At 51.5% G+C, this 26,413-nt stretch overlaps 3 protein-coding genes across 3 annotated transcripts; 2 read left to right on the top strand and 1 right to left on the bottom strand.

Annotated features, from left to right (window-relative positions):
- The first annotated feature begins 3,004 nt into the window (after positions 1–3,004).
- On the top strand, positions 3,005–5,848 carry LOC100909317 (protein GDAP2 homolog). The gene is made up of 7 exons (XM_029112431.1): positions 3,005–3,716; positions 3,884–4,126; positions 4,257–4,502; positions 4,586–4,878; positions 4,962–5,171; positions 5,259–5,402; positions 5,529–5,848. The coding sequence occupies exons 1-7, from the start codon at positions 3,329–3,331 to the stop codon at positions 5,583–5,585; spliced, it is 1,581 nt and encodes a 526-aa protein (XP_028968264.1). The 5' UTR covers positions 3,005–3,328; the 3' UTR covers positions 5,586–5,848.
- Positions 5,849–10,857: 5,009 nt separating this feature from the next.
- On the top strand, positions 10,858–13,262 carry LOC114828405 (uncharacterized). The gene is made up of 4 exons (XM_029112412.1): positions 10,858–10,989; positions 11,128–11,544; positions 12,017–12,300; positions 13,088–13,262. The coding sequence occupies exons 1-4, from the start codon at positions 10,858–10,860 to the stop codon at positions 13,260–13,262; spliced, it is 1,008 nt and encodes a 335-aa protein (XP_028968245.1).
- Positions 13,263–13,863: 601 nt separating this feature from the next.
- On the bottom strand, positions 13,864–14,361 carry LOC108864677 (classical arabinogalactan protein 9-like). The gene has a single exon (XM_018640772.1). It carries the CDS (start codon positions 14,359–14,361, stop codon positions 13,864–13,866), a length of 498 nt encoding a protein of 165 aa, XP_018496288.1.
- Positions 14,362–26,413: the final 12,052 nt, after the last annotated feature.

Here is a 26,413-nt window from a genome sequence, read left to right as displayed (position 1 = left end):
TAGCTAGCTACCGATTCAAGAACAGTCAAGCAACGGACCAGCTGATGATAACAGCAGCACACTACCACCGGGTGGAAGTGCGCCGAAACGACCAGCGAGAAAGAAGGATCAGCTGATTCACCAGACTGGAATTCCTCGCACCGTGAAACGAGTCTTCAGTGCCAGTGTCATCGTCATATGCTCGCTCGCTCTCAATCGAACACACAGACACTCTCAACTGACAGCAGCGGAGCGCACCACAGTTTGCGTGCCTGGTTGCTCTCGACGTGTGGTACGCTTTAGCACCACATTTGCATCGAACGTCGTTACGTCCGCATCTGGACAGCTGACGAGACGACTGGGTTTCGAGTTTGGCAGGTTGGGAAGTCAAACGCCATTTACTCGTGCCCGAATCCTCGGAATCTGCAGTGGAGCCTCCTCCCTGATGATTCAGTTCCTCAGAAAGAACGTGGAATGCAGGCTTTTCTTAGCTGATGTCATAGTGTCCCTTAGAAAATACCATCTCGGAAACTGATGAGCGATAAGACGGGTTCTCATTTCTGAAACCGATTTTCATGTGGCTCCGTCACCGCAGAGGTCACGAATGCTTCGGGTATGACAGACTGTCTGATCATATGGTCATGTTCGCGGAGTGTCACGTGCGCGAATCCGGTTCGCGCCCTCTCACTTCATTCAGCGAGAGGCGCCCCCGATGCTATGGACCCGCACTGATTGTCAGGGGATATCCTCTGCTTTGACCAGGGACTTCTACCATTTTCCGGCAAACCCGAATCATCGGCCTCCGCGCGTTCCCCTGATGAGTTTCCGATGATTTCTCTCGACCTCTGAGGGATCAACCCGCTCAACGACTTGGGGTCCTAAGATTGACGGATCAGCTGCTCACAATAAAATAATCTTGAATGGGGGGACTAGTTATCGCCTAGGAGGTACTTCTATGAGCGAATCTGGAGACTGGTGGAGTTTCCATCAAGATGAAGGTCGGATCGAATCTCCTGAAAAGTGGGAAGCTGATAAGAGATTGATTTTTGAGTTTTGAGCTGTCCCGCAGACTTGTGACCGCTTTCACCGCAACAGACTGGGTGACAGAGAAATCGCTCACTCGGGAGGAATCCAATATCAGCTGACGACGAGGAGAAGACAGACGACTTGGCGTGCATACCCGCTGAAGCTAAAATCCGGAATCCACAATACTCGGACAGAATGCCTCCGCAGCTCGTCTCGCTATTCGTCGGTCGTTCAATTTCCCGTGCGCAGAGGTGCGGGCGGTTCCGCGCATTGGCTCAGTCACAATGCGAGAGCTCCAATTCATTCCATTTAGCCACATCTGAAATCATGATCGGTGAAACGCCCTCTTTTCCCTCGAAGCGTCGTGTACTGAACATCCATTCGGAGTTAGCCGAAACTCCTAGCGGGTCCGGGTGCTTTCGCGGGCCACCGTTCGAATGTCTGCCATGGCCGCCTGACCGTCCTTCTTCGTCATCGCAGGGATCCGCCATCCCGTTTTTTCACGGTCAGCAGCAGCCGCTCGAAAAAACCCACGACAACAAAAACAAGACGGCGCCGCGCCTAAACAATCCGCGAACGCTCCACATTTGAGCTGATGAGCAGTCAATCCTACATCAGTGAAATTGGGGAAAATCGCGGGAGTCCAAAGGCCGCGGAGAATCCGCGAAGCACAGGACTCCTAGGCAGCGCACGCCGTGAGAAGGGCCAGGAGACCTGGCAGTCATGAGCCTTCCCCATACCATCTCCCATTGGGGGCTCTTCCTGGAGACTTTCTCCGACTCCGCGACTAAGCATTTTAGCGTATCCTTCCTCCAGGACCCATATCTGGAAGCTCGATAACGATCGACAAATAGCCGAGTCAAGAGACAAATGGTCTGAGCAGTGTGCAGGTCCACTGCAGATTTGCACTGAGCTCTTTCACTCCGAGTCAACCTTGCGCTTTCCCGATCGCTGATTCCGGCTGTCGACTACTTCGAGGACTTCTGTGCGATATCCAACGGTGTTCCGGGGCTGAGGATCCGGATGGTGGGAGAGACTGTGATGAGGAGAGATCGCAATCCGTCAGAGAGCCCCCTCTCTATGATCTTGCCGGAGCGCATGCCGGACCCTCGGTCTCCCTGTTAATTGCGGCCGTCCGTCACAGTAAAGCCCCGAGGAATCCAAACAGCCCGAAATCCTGCCTGGGGCTCCGGGGAAAGACGATGGGAGTGCCCGCGACCGCTCCAACTCTCGGCGATGATCATCAGCATCATTATCTCTGCTCCTTCTCCCCAACCGGGACTCCTTCCGTTTGGAATTTTTCAGTCATATGAACGGGTATGGGAATAGCATGCGTGGAACTGTAGGTCACGTAGCAATGAGCTCAGAATAATGAGTTCATGCACGTCGGGAATGGAAGACTTGTGTCATGTTAAGCTTGGGGACGTCTGCTAGCGATGTAAGCATAGAAGCAGAGGATGGAAGAAGAGGAAGAAGAAACAGTCGTCAGTGTGTTGGTTTCCATGTCTGTAGTTGTCGGAGAGCACTCAGAGCGGCGGCAGGTTTTGCGTTGAGCATTCACCGAAGTCGAATTTGTGATCTTTATTGTAGAAAATTGCCGCTGTCGAAAGCTAATCGTGGCTGTGGCAACTGAAGCGCTCGTGGGAGCTTCGTCGAAGATGCTCCCACCGCCGACAGAGTGAGTTTTTCTTCGAGCCGACCCAATCAGCTGATTGAGCTGGAACTAGGCTTATAAACAACTTCCATTGGCTTTCCGCGCGTCATTCTGCCCCTTGTCTCATTGAAATTCGCTGTAATAAGAAATCTGATGACACACACGAATTTACTGTTCGTAATCAGGCTGATTTGGGCATCACCTTCGGTTCTGATTCGTCACGATCCCGTGTCAGAGCTGCTTGCAGCGGAATAGGATGAGGGAAAGTTTAGTCATACGTGAGCGATCGAATGATCTGCGAACTCGCTTGCACGCGACTTCTGATGAGCTTTGCTTAAATATGATACAAGATACATTAAGAGGGTTTACTTTGTTTCATCTGAACTCGGGAGCTGCCTCTTAACCGCAACTTCCCATGTTGTAGCCGATGGAGACTCGGCGACAAAACACAAGCCCGGTCGCTATCAGCTCCGACGATTTGTCAACACAGAATCGGTCGTCCTTTATTCCTAGGGAGAGACCAAGCTCGCGACGCTCAAACCTTTCCCGCTGAGTGTCCGCAAGTTTTGTGTCTGTTCCTCTGAGCAATCAGCGTGAAGTAGTCTGTGATCAGCCGGGCAAATCGAATCCTGTCAACTTGCATTCGTATCTTGGAGTCGGCGGCTGAAAATGTCCGAGTCGGGAATGCCCTCGAGGGGTCTTGGGGAGCCGCAAAACGAGAAGCTCTCAGATCGAGTTTCCTCTTCCAGTGGGTGCATCGAAGCTTCCGATACAGTGTCTGACTTGGAGATCAAAACGTGGCATGAAACTCCTGCTCAAGAGATCGAGCAGCGAGAATTCCAGCAAGATGAACCTAATCATACGAGTCCGCCATTCGACGTGTCGTCAGCGGTGAACAAGAAGCTAGCGGTGCACCAGGGAGATTTCACAAAACTCATGGTCGATGCTCTCGTTAATCCTACCAATGAGCATTTGAACGATAAAAACCTCTTTTCTCGCACGTTGATCGAACGCGCGGGTCCCCAGCTCAAGAAGGACCTGCACACGGAGATTAAATGTGAGTGGGAAGTCATTAGCGGTGACGCTCGCAAACCTCCAGGAGAATTCAGTTCTCTCGGCAGAAAATTTCGATTTTCGATATCCAGCTGGAAACGAGATGTGTATGGCCTATCAGAGAAATGAGGTTGTTCATGGACTCTCATTAAGCTGGATCCTACATTACAGCTTGCCGTACCGGGGAGGCGAGAATCACAGGTGGATACGACCTCTTGTGCCGACACATCATCCACACAGTAGGACCGAGGTATCAACAGAAGTATTTATCTGCTTCGGAAAGCGCACTCCACTCCTCTTACCGTAGCTGTTTGACGCTGATGAAAGAGCACAAAATCCGAACCCTAGCCATCCCTCCGCTTCACTCATCGAGACGCGGTTTCCCCCCGATCGAGGGCGCTCATCTAGCTCTGCGTGAGTATGACTCGATGCTCAGAGCGAAATATTCGGAAGTCGGAATTAAGTTATATCCATGCTTTCCGCTCTAAGTATTACATCCTTCCGAGTCGTAAACTGCTGATCCAACGGATTCCTTCCGATATAGGCACGATACGTCGCTTTCTGGAAGAGTTCGCCCACGATGAGTGCATACAGCGAATCATCCTCCTCCTGGACAAGGTCGATTTGGAAATCTACCTATTGTTACTACCGTTGTATTTCCCCCGAACCAAAGCCGAACAGATACGTGGCTCGCATGGACTACCCAAAGACTTGGGCGGGAAGTATGGTGAACCGGTGATCCCGGAACGACAAATCCGGATCCAAGACAAACCATTCTTTCGCTCGACAGGTCAGGAGAAGCCCCTCAAGGTCGCTTTCATTCGCGATGATTCTCGGAGGGAACTGTTCATTGAAGAGCGCCCTATCTTCCAGAGAACGAGACCGATTTCTCAGAATTGGATATGTCGGTGTGCGTTGGAAAATCGTCCTTCGCTCGTATGCAGAACGACGTCGATCAGGTCAGAAAGAGCGGCCGTCAGAGAGACTCAACCGATACGCTGACGAGCGAGATTTCGCGCAAGAATCGATATGATCGGCTCCTCCGCAAAGCCAAAGTGATGGATTTCCGGGAGATCAGAGAAGCCAATATCATCTACAAGTCCGGGCTGGACAAGCAGGGTCGCAGCGTCTTTGTTTTCGTCGGGAAGAATTACTCCCCAAGTGAAGTGAGTCCCGAATATCTTCCAAGGTTCGATTGTGATCGGGTATCGAAAATTCTGAAATCCATCGTGAATTTTCGCGTTTGCAGACGTTATTCGAAGTCCTCTGCTGCTACATCATTCGGATGATGGACAAAGAAGTAGCTTCTCCGTTCGTCATTGTGTATCTGCATTCCATGACTTCCAACAAGAATCATGTGACATACAGCATACTCCGAGAGCTTTACCAGACGCTGGATTATCGATACAAGAAGAACCTACACTCACTATATATCGTACATCCCACCTTGTGGAGCAGGGTGAGACATCTCGATACGGGAGTATAGGTGGTACCCGTTCCCTGGGCTTTCGCATCGGCCAAATCCTGATTAGGTCATCAATTGCAGCTCAGTATGTGGTGGTTTACGACAATCACAACATCGGGTCTCACCGGCAAGATCCGACTGACGAGCGGAATCGAATATTTGTACATGAACATAGCTCCGGATCAGCTGAATCTTCCACAGTTCGTCTTGGACTACGATTACTCCGTGAGTCGAGGAAGGCCAATCAGATATTATATTGAAGGGTCCTTCATGACGAATGACTCCATAAGGCCCCATCACTACCGGAAGATTCTCGGCTAGGTTTAAGGTATTCTAATCTCTCTACTCTAGATTAACGGAGCGAGATACTGTGACACCAGCGCGCCAAATGAAAATGCTGGATTGTGAATCTAGGCTGTACATCCGAAAACAGCTTTGCCTGTACCACGGCAGAGCATCTGTAGAGGCTGTTCAAATCGATACGGATTCGAATAGCAGACATGGAGAAGTATTTGACTTGACCGAGAGTAACGCACGGTCCTGCTAGAGGAGACTTTTTTTACTAAATAAGAGGCCGGGGCAAGGTGTACCGGGCTGCTGTAACGGTCAGATGGAATCGTATCGCTCGCGAATGAACACGAAAAATAAACAGAGTATATTCTATCTCATACTTCTGTAAGAGCCTCCCTGCCGACCTCTATCGATAATGATTGGATCGATGAACAAAATGAAATGGACGATATTAAATAAATGCCGAGGGGGGTGTGATCCCCTTCGCGAGACAAAGGGGAACATTGAGAAGTGATAGAACGCGAGGGAAACAAGGATGAGAGCCCAGTGTGCTCTTCAATGCATTGATCCCATGTTTCGTGGAGAATTCATGTCTGGATTGGGACGACGCATCGAGGCGTTGATTCGGGGTGACTCGTCAACTTCCTTCGCTGCCAGAAATCGGCCACGTTCAACTTCGCCCAAGGGGGAGGCTTTTACTACATTGGACAACACTGAGCGTCGATCGATGGGCGTGTGAGAGCGATATGGATCAACCCGACTCGGTCGGACCCAGTGACTGCCTGACCTTCCGGCTCACTCCCTGATATTCCGGCTTGTCTGGGATCATAATATGAGCAGGGGTCCACTAGGTCCACAAATCCTCATTCACGGTTCCTTGGGTCGGGAAAGTCCAGCCCGGAAAAATTCCCTTCTCCAGGTCTCTGGGGGAGATCATCCTCGAGCCCGTGCATCGTCATTCGAATACATCCTACCAGCTCTAATCGTCTGTGTCCCGAAGTGTCAAAGAAGTTCGTGACATTTAAACGCAGCCCGCCCCGTAGTGTCGTCAGCTTCGTTGCCTTCCCTCGTGGATCCTCTCTCACGAGTTTCTCTTTCCACTTTGTGGCATGGTCGTTTCCTCAGCATAGGAGCAGCGGGAGAGGGTAAGAAGTTGCTCCGAGCAGCAGCAGCAGCAGGCGGCCGTCGCGACTCTCTGAAAACGAACACAACAATAACGACGACTAGACGACGGACGAGATCCCCGAAACTCTGAAGGATATTATGTGCTATCAGAAGCGACCCTATGACAGAAGTGCATAAATTCTTCGATTTCACACAGTGCTCGATGTTCAGCTTCGAATATGTACGAGTCCATGATCAAATGCCGCGGGAAACCGATTCTCCCGCCTGTAGTAAGTGTTCGATTTCTGTGCACTCGTCGCTTATCTGTTGCGGTCGGAATTTTCCGCAACCAATTTGCTATCGGACTCTGGGAGCTCGCCTATTGGGATTGGAAAAAGATATTCCCAACCGTGGCGAACTTCTTACATTGACTGCGTTCTCTCTTTTCGCATAATTCGATATCCAAAGCAAGATAGAGTCGAGCATCTCCCTACCGCCGAGCATCCTCGGATCAATTGAGACTATTGCGCAGTAAATCCTCCTCAGTTCTACATGTTCCGCTCAGTTCTCGAAATCAATCTGTCGTGAGATCAATCATTATTGCTCCATGTCCCCGATGCTTCCACAGATGACTCACGAACGCAGGACAGAAGCGCGGCACTATCGGAATGAAGCCGTCCGAAGACAACAGCTGCGGGGAGTGAGTATTCGTCTTTGTCTTCCTCCAATCATGATCCTCAGGACACTCTCTTGTTTCCTCTTGCTTAATATAGTGAGCTCCGTGGGAGAGTAGTCGTCCTTGTGAACATTTTCTTCAATCTCTGCGGGGCATCACTTGCTTCTGCTATTTATCGCGATACGTGGCCGACCGCGCGCGCCATTGTGTAGAGTTGGCGAATCATCGAATACAGACTCACTCGGAACGACGCGCTAGAACTGAAAGGGGCAGGCATTATTGGGGCACAGCGTGATACTTTTATGGACAGTGAGAGAGCGATCATTAGTAGCGGTGCAGAAGAGCTCTCCCCCACGGAGAGCTCTCTCATCTGGATGCCAACGGGGGACTCTTATCGCGGGTCCGAGGCCGAAGCTGGAATGGAGGCGATCGTTTCCCACATCTCGACCCAATCCTAATTCGATCCGTCAACAACATTAACCACGACCAGGATCTAAGAGGATCCTGCGAGCAATTAACCAATGATGAGACTTCGGATGTGAGTGGCGACAGCTGAAGCCGCGGTGGCGGCGAATTCGGCTCGACTGGCAGATGCTCCGTGGCAGACGTCATGTTGACCGAGTCCGGAGATAATGATGCGAGAGAAAACGCTTCCAGGGTGTTTTCCCGATGACCGCGATCCGATTCCGAGCGAGCCTCTCCGGCTCGGTGATGTCATCCAATATTCTATTCCCGGAGACGTCATTGACGGGCCTCCAAACATATCGAATGGCCTTGATCGCATCATGTCCCTCCCAGAGCCTCGACGATCCCTTTTCCACTCTGTTTTCCGGGGGTTACGCCCATTTCCCGCCCTCTCCGAGTTCTTCGAGACGTCAGCCTACCTGAACAGCTCCTATTACCCCCTTTTTCCGCTAAGTTTTTCTGCTTTATACCTCTGTATTGCATCCGTCCTTCAGCTGTGATTATTTTCAGCCTCGAAGAGATTGGGGGTCCGCAATTCTGGGATGACGAATCGCCGGTGCTCTTGGGCTAACCCCCGTTTCCTCGAACGGATTGCTGTGAGGTTTTTCCCGATCTCCCTCCTCCCTTTCACCGATTGACGGAGTGCATTCTGTGCGGGAGATATTACGGAGGCGAACAGTTTATAGATCCACGAGGCCAACTCCCTAGTCGCGGAAAAGATTCCGAAGTTCCAGGGCCGCTGCTCACACAACGGGGGCTCCCGAAATCGAATCGAGAACACTGCGGTGCATTCATTCTGACCATGGAAGGTTCCGTGTGAGCAGAGAAGGAGATTGGGAGAGCTGAAGCGAGCTCGTTTGCGGCAAAGCCTGCGTTCCTCCCTCCCGTATTCAGTCCTTTGATACTTGTTCGGCGAGATCCCTTTTGGAACGGGCCCGTCTCGACTTGCGATAACGCAGGACGAATTCTGGACGATTTGAAGATCGAATTCAATGCAAATCACGATCCCTGTTCATTCGGTGCTCGATTTTTTCCGCCGATCCAATTTACTTGCTGTCTCCTGCTTTTCCATCCGATGCCTATTTCTGAAGCGTCTCCCAGAGGCTGGATTCTATCATCCGTATAACTTAATCGACCGCTTGTCCATGCTGGGGGTCTTTCTCCACAGACTACAACTCTCAACGACATCCTCAAAGATCCTCAAATGTTCTGCTGGTTCTCCGCGGCGATCGGCTGCTAACCTACCGGAGAAGGAACATGGAACTCCTCCTTCTTTCCCCTGGCTCTCCCGTTGTCGGGTTGCGGAACTCTTGGTCAATATCCAGGAGCTGGCCGTGACGGCACTCCGCGCCCAGTAGAGCTATGCTGACATCATAGTGGAAAGGCTTTACATTCGCTCAACAGTAACGATAACTAAAGATACACGTTGATGTTACGGAAAGCATGCGTCTGAGCAGGCTTCGAAGTATATCTTGACTTCCCTGAGGCGATTGGGCATCGATTGGGAAAATTTGACATCTGTTCGGAGAAGGAGAGCGCTAAAAATTGTTTCGGTGGCAGAAAGATATTGCGATTACAATGCTTGTTACAATGATCAGTAAGATGATGAATGATAACTGTCGAGCGTCCACGCGGGAGGGAAGCGCAGCTCGATTCCATCGACAGCTTGGCTCTTTCGTCGACATTCTTCCAAAAAACACGTTTGCGTGCTCTCCTTTCCTCCTCTGGGCAAGGTCCATGCAAAGCGGTCGTCGAGTCGTGGGACTCAAGCGGCGTTCTGAGATCTCGTTCATCGAAAATCGATCGCTCATATAATATGTAGGTGGAGAATGTTCGGAGCGATATTTTTTTGTCCGCGGGAGAGAAGAATTGACTCTCTGTTTTTACAGCGACGACAGGAAGACGGGACGATCGTCGATGAAGGCGAGGGCTCCCCCGAGAAAAAATTGATCCGATGGGGGAGCGAGGCAGAGCCGACGGAGCCGCGAACCCGGGAAAACGGAATATCGCCATCACGGATTCCACGCTCCGCCTCACTCCAAGCCAACCTCCACCTCAGTAGGCCTTCTTCCCAGATCAAGAGTCGGCTACTCGTTGACAAGGACCCCTCGTCGGCTAGAGCTCTACGGCACGAGGGTGCGTTCTAGCGTTTGCATGGCCCGCACGGTACGCTGTTTGCACTGGTACAGGATAGGACTCTCGTCATACACCTCAAACTCTCTGCTCACGTCCGACCAATCGTCTGACATGTCGCTCGTATTCATGCATTATCTGCTGACGAATTGATCGCCCCGGACTAGAAAGTCGAGAGCGAAACTCTAAACCCTATAACTTCTGTGCAGGGCCGCCCGTAGCTCCGAGGAAATCTCGATCGAGACGACAGCCGTCCTTAGAAGCTAGTTTCGTAGAGCAAGAATCCCGCCAAAGTCCTACGAAACTTGAAAGAGGAGGAACTTACATTGTGTCCTCCGATGCTCTCGAAGAAAAACCTCACGCCGCTGACCTGGAAGAAATGGCAGGACGCATGCGGACAGAAATGTGCCTCGACGATGACCACGCGCCGGAGGTCAGAGAATCAGACAGTCCGAGTTACGAGTCTGCGACGGAAGAAGATTTCTCGCTCAATCAGAGGTGCATACGATTGTTTCCTCGTTTCATTGCCGTGAGGGCGAAATCCTCGACTTGCTCGTGCTCGGTCGCCTGCAAGTAGTTTTCCACCTAATTTCTGGCGTCGAATACAGCGGCGGATTCAGAGAGGGGGCCCTTCTTTGGCCAGTCCGTCTTCCTGGATTTCTCTTCTTAGGAAGGCACAGGATTGGGGAATCGATATTCCCTAACCCCCAAGACATCAACCGCGCCCAGAGAAATGACCTGAATCCGCTGCTGGTCGAACGGTAGCTCTCCCCTTATGCGGGGATCCAGCGAGCTCCGGAGCTTCCTGTTATTGTCTGTCCCACGCTCCGCCGCCATTTCCTGATCTTTGGTCGTTGTCAGTTTATCAAGAGTATTGCAACATTTTACAGCGCTGATTTCAGCTACACGAGAGACGACACTACGTGTGTCTCCACGGTGGACGAAACCTCGACTGTATTGCCAGAATCGGAAACGGAAAGCGAGATACCCAGACGGCCTTCATCGCTCAGTATGCACACTCCCCTCGAGAGCCCAGAGAAAGACAGCGTTGTCGACGACCAAGGTCACGATGGTTGTGAATCGCGTAAATGTCTCGGAAGAAGACATACGTACCTCATTCTTCAAGCCAAACAGAAGACTCCTGTGAGTATGGCTCTTGGAAAGCCCCGAGGCTGCCGGCTCGAGTGACCGCGGAGGCGTACGCTGAAATTTTCTTTTGAGAGTCTTTCTGCATGACGACCCACAGAGTTCTTATCGAATTTTCTTTCTCGCTTCATGCAGACTCTTTCAATAGCTCCGACTCCGGAAGAAAGCCATTTACAAGATTTAGCCGACCGACTCCAAAGTTGCGCGCACCTCGTCAGTTCTCTGACACCGAAGAACAGTCCCATGACCAACAAGTCTTTAGCATCTCTCCACGAGAGCTTCCGACGTGCGACTTCATCGACTCAGTCTCATTGTGAAGATGAAAGCCGAGACTTAAATGCAAATCGCCCCGATCTAGGCAACTCTCGCAGGGAGGGGCGAAGACCCTGGTCGGACCGCAATGGCAATCGCGGTCTACAGGACGTCATGCGCCAGCAACTCGACCCGAGAACAGCCCGAGGCTTCGACAGGTTTACAGCACTTTGCAAAGGTCATCTCTGTCGGAGGCTGCTCGGCTGTAGCAGGGTACAAGGAATCATAGGAACCATAACCGTAAGTTCGTCTTTGTTCCCGGCACCGGAAACACCTACGCATCCGTATTACTAACCCCATCCCGGGAGCTCCTGATCGTTCCCCTTCACGTAATGATCCGTTACCACCTGCTAACCACGAAGCACATTCTCGTTGCACGCCATCTTTTCGTGGAACGCTCATAGGATTGTCGATCCAATTTGTTCTGAGTCAAGAGAAATTTCAAATGGTGATGCTCGTTTGTCCGGTCTGGATGCACATCAATCGTTACTAATCGATGTTTGTTGATGGGAATGGCAATGTCTGCAAAGTGAGTTCTTCGCCGTTTCCTCATTCGCTTCCAAGTCACCCGCATTGGCTTATCTCTTGGACCCCCATTTCGGAGGGATGTTAACCCGCTAGAAGTTGATATGTGCGTAGGTTAGGGGCTCTGGAGGTTCCGCGGGGATCTACTAGTGTCGTCGGGGGGCTGACAAGGCGCCGCGTTTTTCAGGACATGGTGCAGATGGCTTTCGAGTTGCATCAGCTGGAAGAGAGGAATAAACCCAACGATATGGACATAGAGCTCCACGAGAAAGTTTTGCTCACATTGGATGATTCCTGCCAAGAGTTGTATCGGATTTTCTTTGAAGCTGCTCCGTCGGAACGAATTCAATTGATTCGAGACTCGAATGCCAATCAGATGACAGTCGATAGAAGCGGGGCTCCGGTGAAGAGGTTGAGCTCGGCGACGCTCAAACGACGCATTCGACTTCAGAGGGACGCCGACCTGAAAAGGTTAGGATCTATCAATCCGAGTTCTGCTCTATGACGATCGATGAAGTCGTTCTTTCCCCGAATTTGTGTGCCTGACTTGGTGCTGAAAAGTGTCTCATCGTGACTTCTTCCAGGAATCCCCCGTCGCCGTTCCGCCGGACATGCTGCGGATCAAATCGCGAGCACTCTCATTGAATGGAACGGTCCGCTCATGAATCATTACCGAACAGTCCATACATCACTCCTGTCGCAGATATACTGCGCGGAACGCTATCCAGGGATGGATGATCTCATCGATGTATTCCATGCAATGCGGAATCAACTCAAATCTTATATCATGATAATAATGGCAATTATTATTGTTGTTGCGGGCCGAATAAATCATATGAGGTTAATTCCTGAGTCGTTCCTGGCCGTGGTCCCCCAAGGTGCTGTCCTAGTGTATCGTTAAACCCTTGCTCCGCGGCCGCGGGAGGAAACCATATTCGACTTCTATAGTTCCTGTTCATTAAACGCGCTCGAGTACATTACTCCGTTCATCGTTCCTGCTCAAGGTTTTCTTTTTCCTCCGCCGTTTTCCCCGATTCTCGCCGTTACCCACTCCTCCCCACCTGCCCCCATCGTCTCTGTTCCTACCCCCCGGCGGGATATTTCTTTCTCGCGTTTGCGTTCTCGAGTTTTTTCTCCATTCCGTAGTTTCCGTACCCCCTTCGTTCGTGTGGCGTCTTTGCGAATTTTTTAAAGCAGGGGTGAATGAATCCAATGCCTCCGTCCTCACCAGTTTCTAATACCTTCTTAAATCCCGCAGGAGATGGAAAAATCATTTGGAGATTTCTCTGATCGGAGATTGTCTCCGATCCTGGCATTATCATGTCTCGGCTACCCATATAATCCAGTACGGCGATCTTGATCAAATTTCCCTCGGTCGATGGAAAAGAGACGGGACTGGAGATGTAGACGGGCATGCTCTTCACTCGGAGTAGTTCCGGTCAGCATGATGTATATACACCAGGCTCGATTAAAGTGTCGGTCCCTCCGCAGGCTTCCGTTCGACCGAAGACGGATCCGCGAGACCGGACCGAGAAACCGCGAGAAGACTCCGATAAGTGAAGTTCTCAGAATTAGATCCTCCATCTCCGCACTCAGATCGGATCCGAGAGAAAATGGTAGTACATACAGTAGAAGCTCGTTACTACGAACACGAAGGGACCGACGAAACTGGTTCGTTGTACCGAGTTTTCGCTGTAACGAATGCCGCTCAACACTATCCCTATGGCGAACTGGCCAAAGGAGGAGAAATTCCTTGTTCGTTGTACCGAGAAATTCGTTGTGATGGGGGTCGTTATAACGAGCTTTTACTGTACCGAATATCGGTTCACTCAGCTCATGGAGTAAGAGTTGATGCCAGCTGATTTTCGAAACAGTTTCGTCTGCTTTATTCGATCGAATTCAAGGGATATTTCTTCAAGAACAGCGATGACTTCCGAATATGAGTGATTATGATCGGTGGAAGCGCTACCTGAGCTCAAGAACATCTTCGCGCGAGGCCAGAGGACATGAATTCTGGGAATTCGCTCAAAAGGATCAGTGTATCACACCCGCAATCTGAACGTCCTCTATGACGGGCTCCTTGACAACTGTAACTGCCGGGACGACAACCGGTGCGACCGGGACAGCCGGGACGACGGCTGGGGCCACGGGTATCACAGGAGCCGGTGCAACAGGAACAATGGGCAACACGGGAGCTGGCGCAGGGGCCACAGGTAAGACGGGCGCTGCCGCGACGGGGACCACAGGCACGACGACTGGAGCAGTCGGTGGAGGCGGAGGAGGAGGGGTCGTCGTGGGGAGCGGGGGTGGCAGAGGAGCGGCGGTCACTGGGGCTGGAGCCGCCACTGCGACCGGGACGGCGACTGGCACTGGGACAGATTGGTCTACAAGTTTGTTCTGGTTCTGAAGGATGATTGCACCGCCCTGAGCGCGTCCCGGTGGAGGCGTGGTCAAAGGAGCGGGCGTGGTGGTGGGAAGGAACGAAGCCGAGGTCATCGATCCGAGCATGCAGATCAACGCAAGGGTCCTCATTTTCCCGAGTTTCCGGAAGCTCTCGAGATGCCCGAGCAAATCACGCGAAGTGCCGCAACGACTCCGAACCGACAGTTTCGACTTACAGATCGAGAGTGCAACCTCTTGCCGATATTTTGCACTATTGGGGCGGAAAGTCAAGAAGCTTTGGGAGTAGGATAGGACTTGAAGTGCAGCGAGAACAGTGCATCAGCGAAACCTTGGGCAATGTTTCATACCGATCGGTCGGGCGAGAAGAAAGGGAGAGGATGGATCATTGACGACCAACCCAAGCACAAGCACCCTTAATTGGATTGAGCCCTCCGAGATCAAGCCGCGGTCCCCGCGGTGAATACCTGTGGCCGAAGGGGAGCTTCTGAATCTCAGCAGACTGGGGCAGACGGAGCCCCTTAGATGGCTCTCCGACATGCGGGAGATACTTTCGGGGTTTGATTCGGGTTCTGATCCGACAGGTGGGTTCCATGCGCGCTGATGATGAGCCCTCAGAATCTGTTCCGGAATTTCACCATGCGGTCGAGAGGGGTTCCATCCGCATTCTGCGCCTGAAACTGCCATGATGGTTCGAAGACGACGATCGAGTTTGGGTTCCGAAAGAATCTCTTCTAGGCGACAGTGGGTCCGGGACCCTCAGCGCCGAGATCATTAGGCGAGTTCGCTGGGAAACCATTGATTGGTGAAAGAAGTTCACGGATCGCAGCTAATTATTGGATTAGATTCGAGGAGCTCGAGGTGGGCCGGACGGTCAGGCTCGATCTCGAGCACCCACGTCGGCCCGTCCGAATGGGTGCTGGGAGATTCCGACTGTCATCGGAAAAGAAGGAGATCGGAAATGCTCGGAGACACATTTCACGAACGCTGATTTTGACTCTGTCCCTTCCGATCTCGAACCTCGAATACATCCGTATTGTCGTCGTGGGACTCCGCATAACGAAGAGAGTCCTTGTCGTAGATTCGACGTTCCAGTCCTTGGTTGTTTTCGGAAGTTCTCCTCTCTTTTGGAACGCTGAAGAACAGAAACCGGAACGAGACGCGGGGAAGATTGATCGTCTGCTTGTCCGCTACCCATCTGATGGAGAGTTTCTTCGTTCATCGATGGGACAGCGATGAGAGAATCGGCAATGAAATTTCCCATGCTGCGACGGAGGGTCACGCGCAGCATATGCGCGAGATCGACCGCAATTCCGAACACGAATGGTCAGGGAAGCCATCCACGCCCTAAACCACTTTTCGATCTTCACTGCGAATTGCAGAACACAGTCATCATTCCTCAGGTAACAAGATCCCATGGGGACAAGGCAGAGGCGGCGCCAGACTCATTTTTGCCACGCTGAAGAACGGACCTCGACACGGCTAGAGACGCCATCGGAATCGTCTCACAGAATACATGTGTGTCTGTTGTGAATCCTTACAATCGACCCCTCGTCATCAGTCCATAGGAGCCTTCGAATACCGCTCCTTGACTAGTCTAGAATGTGACATCGCGTTCCCCCGCGGGTCACGCTCGCGGAATATCTAGGTCTCTGGCTATCTCTCAGATTACCCCCACCATTGATAAAAATCGAGTGATCTGGAAACTCGGGGCGTCAGGCGTCCTGATTTCCAGTATCGGGACGCTAGAGCGGATTCAGCGCCCCTCAGACGCCCCTGCTGGAACGAGAGGAATAAGTTCTGGAGCTGTCGATGCCGACGAAAGGTCGTAGCAACTGAATCTTTGAGGGTTACGGTGGAGGGATAACGACCGTTACCGGCGACAGGCTTCCAGATAAGTCGACGACGTGTCGACTTCAATTCTCGATGAAGATTTCTTCGGTTTCTCTTTTCCGAGCTGTTGCCAAAGCGGACGTCTGCAAGGAGCCAGCGCCGGCGGACGCCGGAGAGCTCCGAGCACGCTATCGACGCGATGGTCTCCATTTCCCCCGGATACAAATGGTATAGAAACGATGAAGCAATATTCGCGAATCTGAAGGCTACCAAATGTTCTCGGTTTTGGTTGTACCGAGATTTCGGGTCGGAATGTGCAGACGGAAAACATTATATATTTCTGAGCCTGCCCCACTGAGGTTCAGTCTTTCGCTATGCCCAACGACAGCTTCTGCAGCAATTCTTCGAGCAACTCATCAAATTATTCAGATGGGACCAAGAAATAAAATAAGATTCCTATGGTATTGGGTTGCACATTCGTCATTTTATTCGTTCTGATTCTGGGAGAATGTTCTTGTTTAACAACCTTCACTCTGAACCTTGATGATCGGCCAATCTTCCCATGTCTTCATCTTCGGTGACTCCAGGACAACTCTGAAGATACGGAATACGGTTTGAAAAATCAATGGAGTACAGCCGCGATCTGGACGTCTTCTACGACGGGCTTCTCCACAACTGTGACTGCGGGGACTGCAACCGGCACCACCGGAAGAGCGGGAACGACTGCAGGGGCTGGAGCGACGGGGAGTACGGGAGCCGCTGCGACGGGGAGGACGGGAGCTGGTGCGACGGGAACCACGAGAGGTGGTGCGACGGGGACTACGGGAGCTACCGCGACAGGGACTACAGGAGCTGCCGCGACAGGGACGACGGCTGGAGTGATCGGTGGCGGCGGAGGAGGGGGCGTCGTCGTGGGCGGCGGAGGAAGAAGCGGTGCAGCCGCCGCTGCGACCGGGACGGCGACTGGCACTGGGACAGAATGGTCAACGAGTTTGTTCTGGTTCTGGAGGACGATAGCACCACCTTGAGCGCGTCTCGGTGGGGGGGTGGTCAAAGGTGCAGGGGTTGTGGTCGGTAAGAATGAAGCCGAAGCCATCGCTCCGAACATGCAGATGAATGCAATCGTCCTCATTTCTCCTGATTCCTTGAGTCTCCGCCGAGAAAAAATCGAAGGCTCAACTTGATGCTTCCCACCTCCTTCACTATCGAATGCAAGAGATCGAAAAGCTCCTGGACGAAGATAGGATCCAATAGGCAGAATGAACGATGCTTTGCCGAAGGTTTGGGCGATGTTATATACCGATGGTCCCGGAGAGTAGCAGGGGAGAGGGTGGATCTTCGACGACCTGACCATGACCCAATCGACCGGATTGTCTTCTTCGGGGTGCGCTCGGATGAATTCCTCCGGTCGAGGGGTTGAACTCATGCCGATGAGGTCTGCCTTGAAGGAGTCTTCGATTACCGCGAATATTCCAATAGAGGCGCAGTCTCCAATAAACGGGCAGGTTTCGGAGGATTGGTGAGAGAGAGGCGCAATGCGCAATGAGCAGGCATTTGAGGGAGAGGATCTTGGTATCCGAATGGCGAAGATCGCAAATCTCTTCCGGCGGGTGCTTCGCGTGAGTTTCTTGCATGCTCGCGGTGGATATTTCATCGATTCAATATAGTCTCCCAATAAGATCGACCAGAATCAATTCACTCGTTGAAGGACGGAGAAAAATCAGATGTGGATTCCGCGCTCGAGATCTTCTCCAACATTTATCTTGAAACATACGATTCATGTTTCCCGTTAGTTCGATTCACTTTTCGCTGTGATTGCTTTCCCTGGTTCAACGGCTCTCGAGAGCCTTACGTCAGCGCTCGCACGCCATCCGACGTCGCTTCTATACCGACACCGGACTTCTGACTTTCAGGCAGCCTTTGGTTGGATTCCGATTCTCGAGAGCGGCCCCTTCGAATCAACGTATTGCGGTGTAGAACTATCTCCCGCTCGACATCCGATCAGCCCCTAGCTTCCCCGCTTTCAAGCATCGCTTAAAAAACTATCTGCTATCAGCCTGGCTTATTATTATCACATGCGGCAGTAGCTTTTGGGGTGCGTCCCATATACATACAGCAATAAATCTCCCGTCTTCTTTGCGCAGGGCCAGCTCAGGGATGAAGGATTGTCCTATTTACATCCGAAGAAGTATCGCCGTCTCATCTCCCTTGCCCGCACGAAGTATGCGTCAAATCTTGTTCGGAGATTCGGTCGCTCCAGTAAAAAACTATGGCAATTCATCAATCTTGTTGTCCTGCCCATATATGTATAAGGGTAGGGTTGATCCTGGGAACTATCGCTCCATCGGCCTAACAGTTTCTCGAGCGCTGCGTCCTTGACCAGCTCGCATCACATCTATCTAATCTTGGATGGGTTTCGTAGCACCAACACGGTTTCCCCCCAGGCGATCTACGGAGACCACTTTCCTTGAAACTAAACAATTCGTTCATCAGTATTGGGACTCTGGTCATGGGTTCCTTGCTGTTTTCCTGGACCTATCGAAAGCTTTCGATTGCTCGGATCAGGGCATCCCTCTCTGCACGCTGAGCTTCCTTGGGCTCCATGCGAGCTCGGTGGGTTGGCTAGTCTCTCCGGTAGGCAACTGGCGGTTGCGCACGGAGACCTCATGCCGAACCAGTTCCCGACTAGCCGTGGTTTGTCGCAGGGCTCGGTTCTAGGCCCATCCCTTTTTATCTTTTATAACGATCCTCTCTTAATACCGGCAAATAATCTCCTCCGAGCTTAGGGTTGTGTCTTCCACGGACGACACACTCTGCCAGTCGATCTTCGTACAGCTCCCATTTTTCTGAAAGCCTACATTCATACTTGTTGTAAGCGGCCTAGTGCGGGCGGTTACCACCCTCATATATCATATTGAGAGAATCAATCTAATATATGAAGTAAAGTGTTTGTGGCTTTGTTTCTCCTCGATGCGCGTCCAAACCGCTGGACCGATTGTCTGGAAACTTGCGCAGCCTGAGAGTTACATCGAGGAGAAGACGGACATAGGCGTACCAAAAACCGCCAAGAAAGAAAGATGAAATTGATACTAAGCTTTTTCCGCATTTCGAACAAACATCATCCTTTTGCTCGGACGACGACATCAATTGTATGATGGTTGTATGATTTTCTCACCCTCTCCATTCACATATTTTTTCCTTTTTGGAAGTTTCATATTTGGCCGTTTCGAGCTTAGACCACAAAGAGACAACTCGATGGCGATTTCGTAGTCATTTAAATGCCCTCATCCACCTGCTTTTCATCGACATTCTTTTTAAGCGGGCTCCGATCACAGAATATAAGGCGAGGCATTCTGGAATGCTGACGAGCGCTGACGTAAGGCTCTCGAGAGCCGTTGGACCAGGGAAAGCAATTACAGCGAAAAGTGAATCGAACTAACGGGAAACGTGAATCGTATGTTTCAAGATGAATGTTGGAGAAGATCTCGAGCGCGGAATCCACATCTGATTTTTCTCCGTCCTTCAACGAGTGAATTGATTCTGGTCGATCTTATTGGGAGACTATATTGAATCGATGAAATATTCACCGCGAGCATGCAAGAAACTCATTTCTGGAAACGAAGTTCGTTCCGCAAACGAAGCCTGCGCCCCTACAAGCAAGTGATTCTGCGGAAATGCGACGTCGCTCTTCATTGAACACTCCACGATCCTCGGAACACGATGGACACCTGAACGTTGGAGATCCCCGAGTCAGTCCGGAATCCGCCAACACCAAGAATGACTCCGAGGACTGCGTGGACGACAAGGACTCTCAGGGATCCGGTTCTACCCTCCGGAGCTTTCGAAGTGACGCTGTTGTAGGATCATCCGTTCCCGCTAAGCGAATGATGATGAGCACTGGTGCCGACCCCACGGATACGAAAGAAAAGTCCGATATCCTCACAGAGGCCGGTCCCGGAGAGGATTTAATCTAGACTCTCGGTGACTCTGATGACAGTCTGCCCCCTGAGTTGAATGGAGACCGAATCTCACTCCACCGATTAAGACAGCGACACGTTTGAACACGCCGTGCTCCGACACGTCTCAACGTCGATCCTTTCGATGCGCCCGTTATCGTCCGGCTATGAAGTGCCCACGATGAAAAGTGGTCTGGGGAGGAGAAACAAAAAGCTCTACGACGACACAGCAACATTTTGTCAATAACCCCTACTGCCGTGTTCGTAATACAGATGGGGTTTGTTGCTCTACAGGGTTGTCGTTCGACGCGTCCCAAGGAACGGAACAAGGGACGGGAAAAGGGAAGGGGAAGGAGGCGGGAGAAATAATGGGAAGAATGACGGGGAAAAACGAGATACGGAACGAGAGAGTAACCGAGAGGAAGGATGCAGAAAAAGACGGCACAAGATCAAGGATTCTCCATTGAATCATGATGTCAATGCTCTCATACGAAAGCCGAAAGGAACGGGAGACGATCCGGCAAGAGAGACGGGGAGGCAGAATGGGGAAGGAACGGGCAAAGGGACGCCTGCAAGGACGGGAAGGAAGACGGGAAAATCAATGAGTTTGACGCGGATACGGACGGAACAACGACGAAAAATCTACGCTCTATCATTAGACCAATATTTTCATCATCATGCGCATCATTCACTCCACTCAACCTATTCCATGCGGCAGCAACGCGCCGCTGGGCCCGGCTAGTAGATCAATAAATAGACGGGCAGCCTGCAAGGAACGGGCAGGTTCATGATGATCGAGAGATAGACGGATATTCTTTTCAATCAGAATGTTCCCGGTACCTATATGAGCTACCTCTGAAGAGCTACATACATATCGTCCTTTGATGAAGATCACGGATCGACAGATCACTTCCGCGAGAGCCGAGGCCTGCTCTCTTCGAGAACCTATCCGGCAACAGGACATTTGGACGAACAGGGATCGGTACATGCGATCGCAAATAGCGGATCAGACCCGATGAGCGAAAAGAGGCGCTTTAGTAACATTCCGATAGCAGAGAAGTTCCGGAAAACTTGGACAAGTCGATGATTCCTGCGATACCGAAATCGAGCTCAAGCACCGAGACCGAGCCCACGCTCGGGGTGGGACCCCTCCGAGGCCATCGGCAGGAGATTAGCCGACGAAGCCCTCCGTAAAGTAAGATTTTTCCGTAGAGATAAAAAAACTTTCTTTTAAGCGAGACAATCGCCCAGATCACCGGAATGATCTGACGAATACAATACCTGCAAGACCATTGCGAATAGAGCTTATTATCATTACTTTGCTGCCGGGAATCCCAACAGCGTATCTTTCCGCCTCGTTTTAGGCTGTTGATACTTCGTTCTCCAGAGTCCGTGACATTACTGTCACCGCATTGACGTAGATGAGCGTTGGAACGGCTTCCGCCTTTCATAGGGTCTTGGAGATCTCGAAGCTATTGAATCCCCATAGTGCTCTCGCTCGCAGCTGCTTCAGCACTTTCTGCGATTTTTCTGCCCATAAGTCCTCCTGGGCATTTAGGTAGTGGTCAGAGTCTAATACAGTGATTCCCAGTTATTTGTATTGAGTGCCCCTTGGTATATCTCGACCTTGGACCTGTAGACGTTTCTCTGTGCCTAACCCGCACTTTGAGAAGGCCACAATCCACTATTTCGCTGGCTTTAAAGTCAGTTTTTACTCGTCTATAAACCGGGCCATGATTTCTAACAATTTTTCCAGCTCCGAGTAATTCCCCCTAATCAGTATGAGATTATCGGCAAACGAGAAACGGGAAATGTTGAAGAATTCATTTTCTCTGACATTCCAGAAGTCTCCTCTTTTTGCTACCCTGAAACCGCATCCACTGTACTGTAAACGGGCCTCGAGAGCGGAGATGTAGAGATGGAATGGAACTGGGCTTGCAGGACATCCCTGGCGCAGTCCTCCTGTGGTTTTTATCAATCCCGAAAACTTATCTCGCTGGTGGTTAGTGGTTCGCTCCTGGTGCCCGAGTAGATTCTCCGGAGCAATTCTATCCAAGCTGGCTTCACCCCTATTTCGTCAAGGGTTCTCCATAAGGTGTCCCTACACACTCTGTCGTCGGCCACCGAGCAGTCCAGAAAGCAGCAGACCAGCTCCCGTTCTGGATCGTGGCCCGCTCTATCGCGCATCTCACTCTCGCACGCTCATTCACCAGGGACCTGGTGCAGCCCAATTTGAAATTCATCTCATTGATGAAATAATCGCGGTCGTGAATGATGCGCGAACACTCTCAAGTATTCATATGCACTCATTTACAATTCCATTCTCGGGATCCCATAATCGACACGAAGTCATTGAGTTATATTTAAGATCCCAAGTGTCTCTGGTTGGATTTCCGTCTGTTTTATTCGTTCGAGGAACCTGCATGTCTTTTTTTCAGAATCCTGGGCTTCACAAATCAATGTAGCACACCCATAATCTGCATGCATTTATGAAGGCCTCCCTCACTACGGTTCCTGGAAGAACTGCAACCGGTAGGACCGAAACAGCGGAGACGGTTCCTGGAGCGAAGGGAATCGCCGGAGCTGGCGCTACAGGGACCACGGGTGCGAAGGGAGCTGGCGTTCAGGGGACCACGGGTGCGACGGGAGCTGGCTTCACAGGGACTACGGGAGCCGCTGCGACGGGAGCTGGCGTTACGGGGACCACGGGTCAGACGGGAGCTGGCGTTACAGGGACCGCGGGAGCTGGCGCTGCAGGGACCACGGGAGCTGGCGCTGCAGGGACCACGGGAGCTGGCGCTGCAGGGACCACGGGCGCTGGAGCTGCAGGGACCACGGGCGCTGGAGCTGCAGGGACCACGGGCGCTGGAGCTGCAGGGACCACGGGCGCTGGAGCTGCAGGAACCACGGGAGCTGCCGCCACAGCGACTACGGGTAGGTAGGGAGCTGCCGCTATAGGAACCACGGGTGGGGCGGTAGTTGGCGCTTCAGTAGGTGGAGTCTCCGGAGCGGGTGTCGACACCGGAGCAGGTGTCGTGGTTGGCAAGAACGAAGCCGAGGCCATCGCTCCGAACATGCAGATTAAGGCAATCGTCCTCATGTTTCCTGATTTCTAGATTGTTTCTAATCAGCCGAGGTAAGATACACTAGGTACCGCGAAGATGCCGACAGTCAAACCGCGTGTTACAGGACGAGAGTGCATGTGCTCCATGAAGGACTTGGGTAATCTTATGTACTGATAGTATGAGAGAGGACCCGGGGAGAGGGTGGATCTTGGACGACCAATCCCTGAAGCTCCTTCAATCGGATTAGTATCTATACCCAGATCCGACCATGAAGACACGAATTTTTCCGACTTGCATGACGACCCGCACCCGCAGATCAATTTCAAGTTTCAGAAGATTCACTCTGGGGTGTCATTGTATCCGGAATGCTCAGCACCCCCTCGACGAGCTACTTCGCTGGAATTCACCCGTTTTCTGCTCGAAGCCGATCGTGGATGTTGTACTGGGATAGGGACTGGCGGTCGGTCGGAATTCGACCCATGCGAGAGCTGAGGCATTCCGCCCCGCGAAAACTCCGTGATCCCCACAGATGAGGTAGCTTGCTTCAGGATCGGAAGAAAATGGCACGCAATGTCTGAGTTGCAATCTTTTTTGTTCAATCCGGAAGCATCGCGGTAATTATGACAGCCCTGATACATGAGAGCTCGAATCTCTCTGGATCCGTCGCGGTGACGTGGCCGCGAGGATCACGTTTCAACAGGGAAACTATAATCGAAAAAGCCAAGCTCAGTTTCGATTCTCATCGGGAAGACCTCTAGATATTGCGTGGAAATTCTTAGTCGGACTCCACTCCACTGGGATTGGTAACCCGTGTCTCGTCAGTGTACATGGAGAGTTCACCGGAGACATTTGGGAAGAAGTCTAATAAGGTCAGGGCGTATGATGGGACCGCCTATCAGTCAACTGCTATCGAACCGAATCGAAACCAATCGATTCGGGAATCGCTCCCGTAGCTGCTTATGAAACTCCATGAAAGGGACATATCGTGCCAGGAGCCTCTTGTGGCCCTGAGAAAACAATCCGAAATGATTGATCCCTCGTGACCTGCTTGATACTTACATTAGCAAACCGCTGAGCGCTCGCTTGCGGTCCACGCGACCCCACTTGGCCGCCGCCGCCATAGAGTATACATCCATCGTCGAAAGAAGCCGTTATTTGAGCGTTTTCGACAGACTCGGGGAAGTCCATCCAAAGCTGTTGGAGATTCCCGAAACGACGATCAAATGACACCAAAACTTGGCGTTAGATCCATTCTCAGGAACCAGCGGTGAAAAGGAATGAGAAAGCGGTAATTGCCGCGTAAGCGACATTGACCCCCTCCCAACATTGACAGATTGAGCACTAAGTACATTCGACCGAACAGACGAACCTCAAGCCAAGCTAAAGACGCTTTCATCTAGAAACTCGCGCGAGTCGAGGAGAAGTTCGACCTTGTCCCCGAAGCTGTGAGCTGTGATCGAGAGGGTCTCGGAGATTCCGAAGCCAGAGCTCGGATATGCTGATCGAGCAGATGATCTTCATCTTCACCCGCGAACCATCGTGGGCAAACTACCCAGATGAGCGTCACCAATTCGGGTATCAATAGGTGCGGAACTCCCGAAGACACCAAATCTCAAAGCAGTCATCCGTCATGGCGAGAGCGGAGCTCCTCATGATTTCCATCGAGGAGCCACGCATATTTGACCATGACAACTTTCCTTGTTCCTGAGAATTTCCACGATCAAGTCTGCGACCAATTTTTCACGATTCGTTCCCTACCCATCGGGGGCTGAAGCGTACTCCTAGAAGGGTTTGCGGAATCGCTGACGTCGGCGTCGGAAACTTCGAAATCCAGACACGACGTTTCGGATGATCCAGAATATCCTGAGCAGAACAACAGGATTGAAGACGAATCTCCGCCATTCGGCGATCGGGACAATGAATTCCCTGATGACTCTCCCGATTTGTCCTCCCGAAGTCGCCATTGTCTCATTTGACCTCCGAGACCGTCACCTGATAGATTATTATAAGATAATATCACTTATTCGGTCCGAAAGGGCTCAGGATGCGGGCTTCAACGTTTGGTCGACTATGAACTATGAAGATCATTGGCCAATGTGGACAACTCCCCTTCATCCTGCTCTCTTCAAGATTCAGTCGTTGCTCTTTCGTAGGGTTCCTCATGCGTGGGGTCGCTCATACATGGGGTTGCTTATAGGCGGGGTTGCTCATACACGGAATGTTGCTTATCCGTGAAATTGCTCGTGCGAGGCATTGCTCATGTGTAGCCCGTGGTCCCAGGCACTTATCATTTCCTTATTTATACTCCATCAATGAGTACTATGTTTTACAAAATTTTTCTTCTCTTTGGGGAGAAAATAAGGAAGATTGAAAAATGAAAGGATATATTAAAATGCTCAACCCCACGGGTTCTACTCATACGCAGGACTTTGGGCGAATAAAAGTGAGCTATCACAGTTTCAAGCAAGCACTGGGATTCCGTGAGCTAAAATCGGAGGACGGGATCACTCGTCTTGTCGCACGGTGAAACCATTTTTGAAGAAAGTCCAATCATTGGAAATCCTCTTATTGATGAAATGATCGCGATCATGAATGATCTGCGAACGGTCACGAGTTTCAACCTTCACTGATCTATAATTCCATCCTGGAGACAAATATGAGTTGTTGAGTCTTTCCCTTGCGACTTCCGCCCTCAGTCCCGTCTCCGTCGCACAGAATGATGTGCGGCAATCTATTCGTTTTTTGCAGCCTCTTTTTCGGCCTGTATCTCATTTTCTCGGGCTCTCCTCGTCATTGGTCGCTGACAAGCTTCATTCCTCCTAGATACTGCCTGTTTCTCACGCTCTACACCCGATAGGAATTCAGGATGGGATGATCTACTCAACAACATCAGGACTTTGACTTCAGTCTGCTTTATTCGAACGATCCACGAGTACATATGTTCCTCTTGATTATCCTTTGTTTCCAATGGGGATGATGATCGACCAGTAGTTTAATTTCTCCATCGCCGGAGATCCAAGTACATCTTTCGAATCTTTCGAAGGGTACGGTTCACGGTTTCAGAAATCAATGCAGCACACCCGCGATCTGCACGTCTTTTATGACGGGCTCCTTCACAATGGTGACTGTAGGAACTACTACAGGTAGGACCGAAACAGCTGGAAGCGTTGCTGGGGCCAAGGGAATCGCCGGGGATGGCGCAGCCGGAACAACGGGTAAGATGGGGGCTGGTGCGACGGGAGCTGGCGCTACTGGGACCGCTGGTAAGACTGGGGCTGCCGCGACGGGAGCTGGCGCTTCAGGGACCAGGGCCGAGACGGGCGCTGGCAC

The sequence above is a fragment of the Galendromus occidentalis genome, unplaced genomic scaffold (genome assembly GCF_000255335.2).
Source record: "Galendromus occidentalis unplaced genomic scaffold, Mocc_1.1 scf7180000077500, whole genome shotgun sequence".
In the NCBI taxonomy this organism is placed as follows: Eukaryota; Metazoa; Arthropoda; class Arachnida; order Mesostigmata; family Phytoseiidae; genus Galendromus; species Galendromus occidentalis.
The sequence above is the reverse complement of the archived record's forward strand: the minus strand, read 5'-3'. Positions and strand labels throughout refer to the sequence as shown.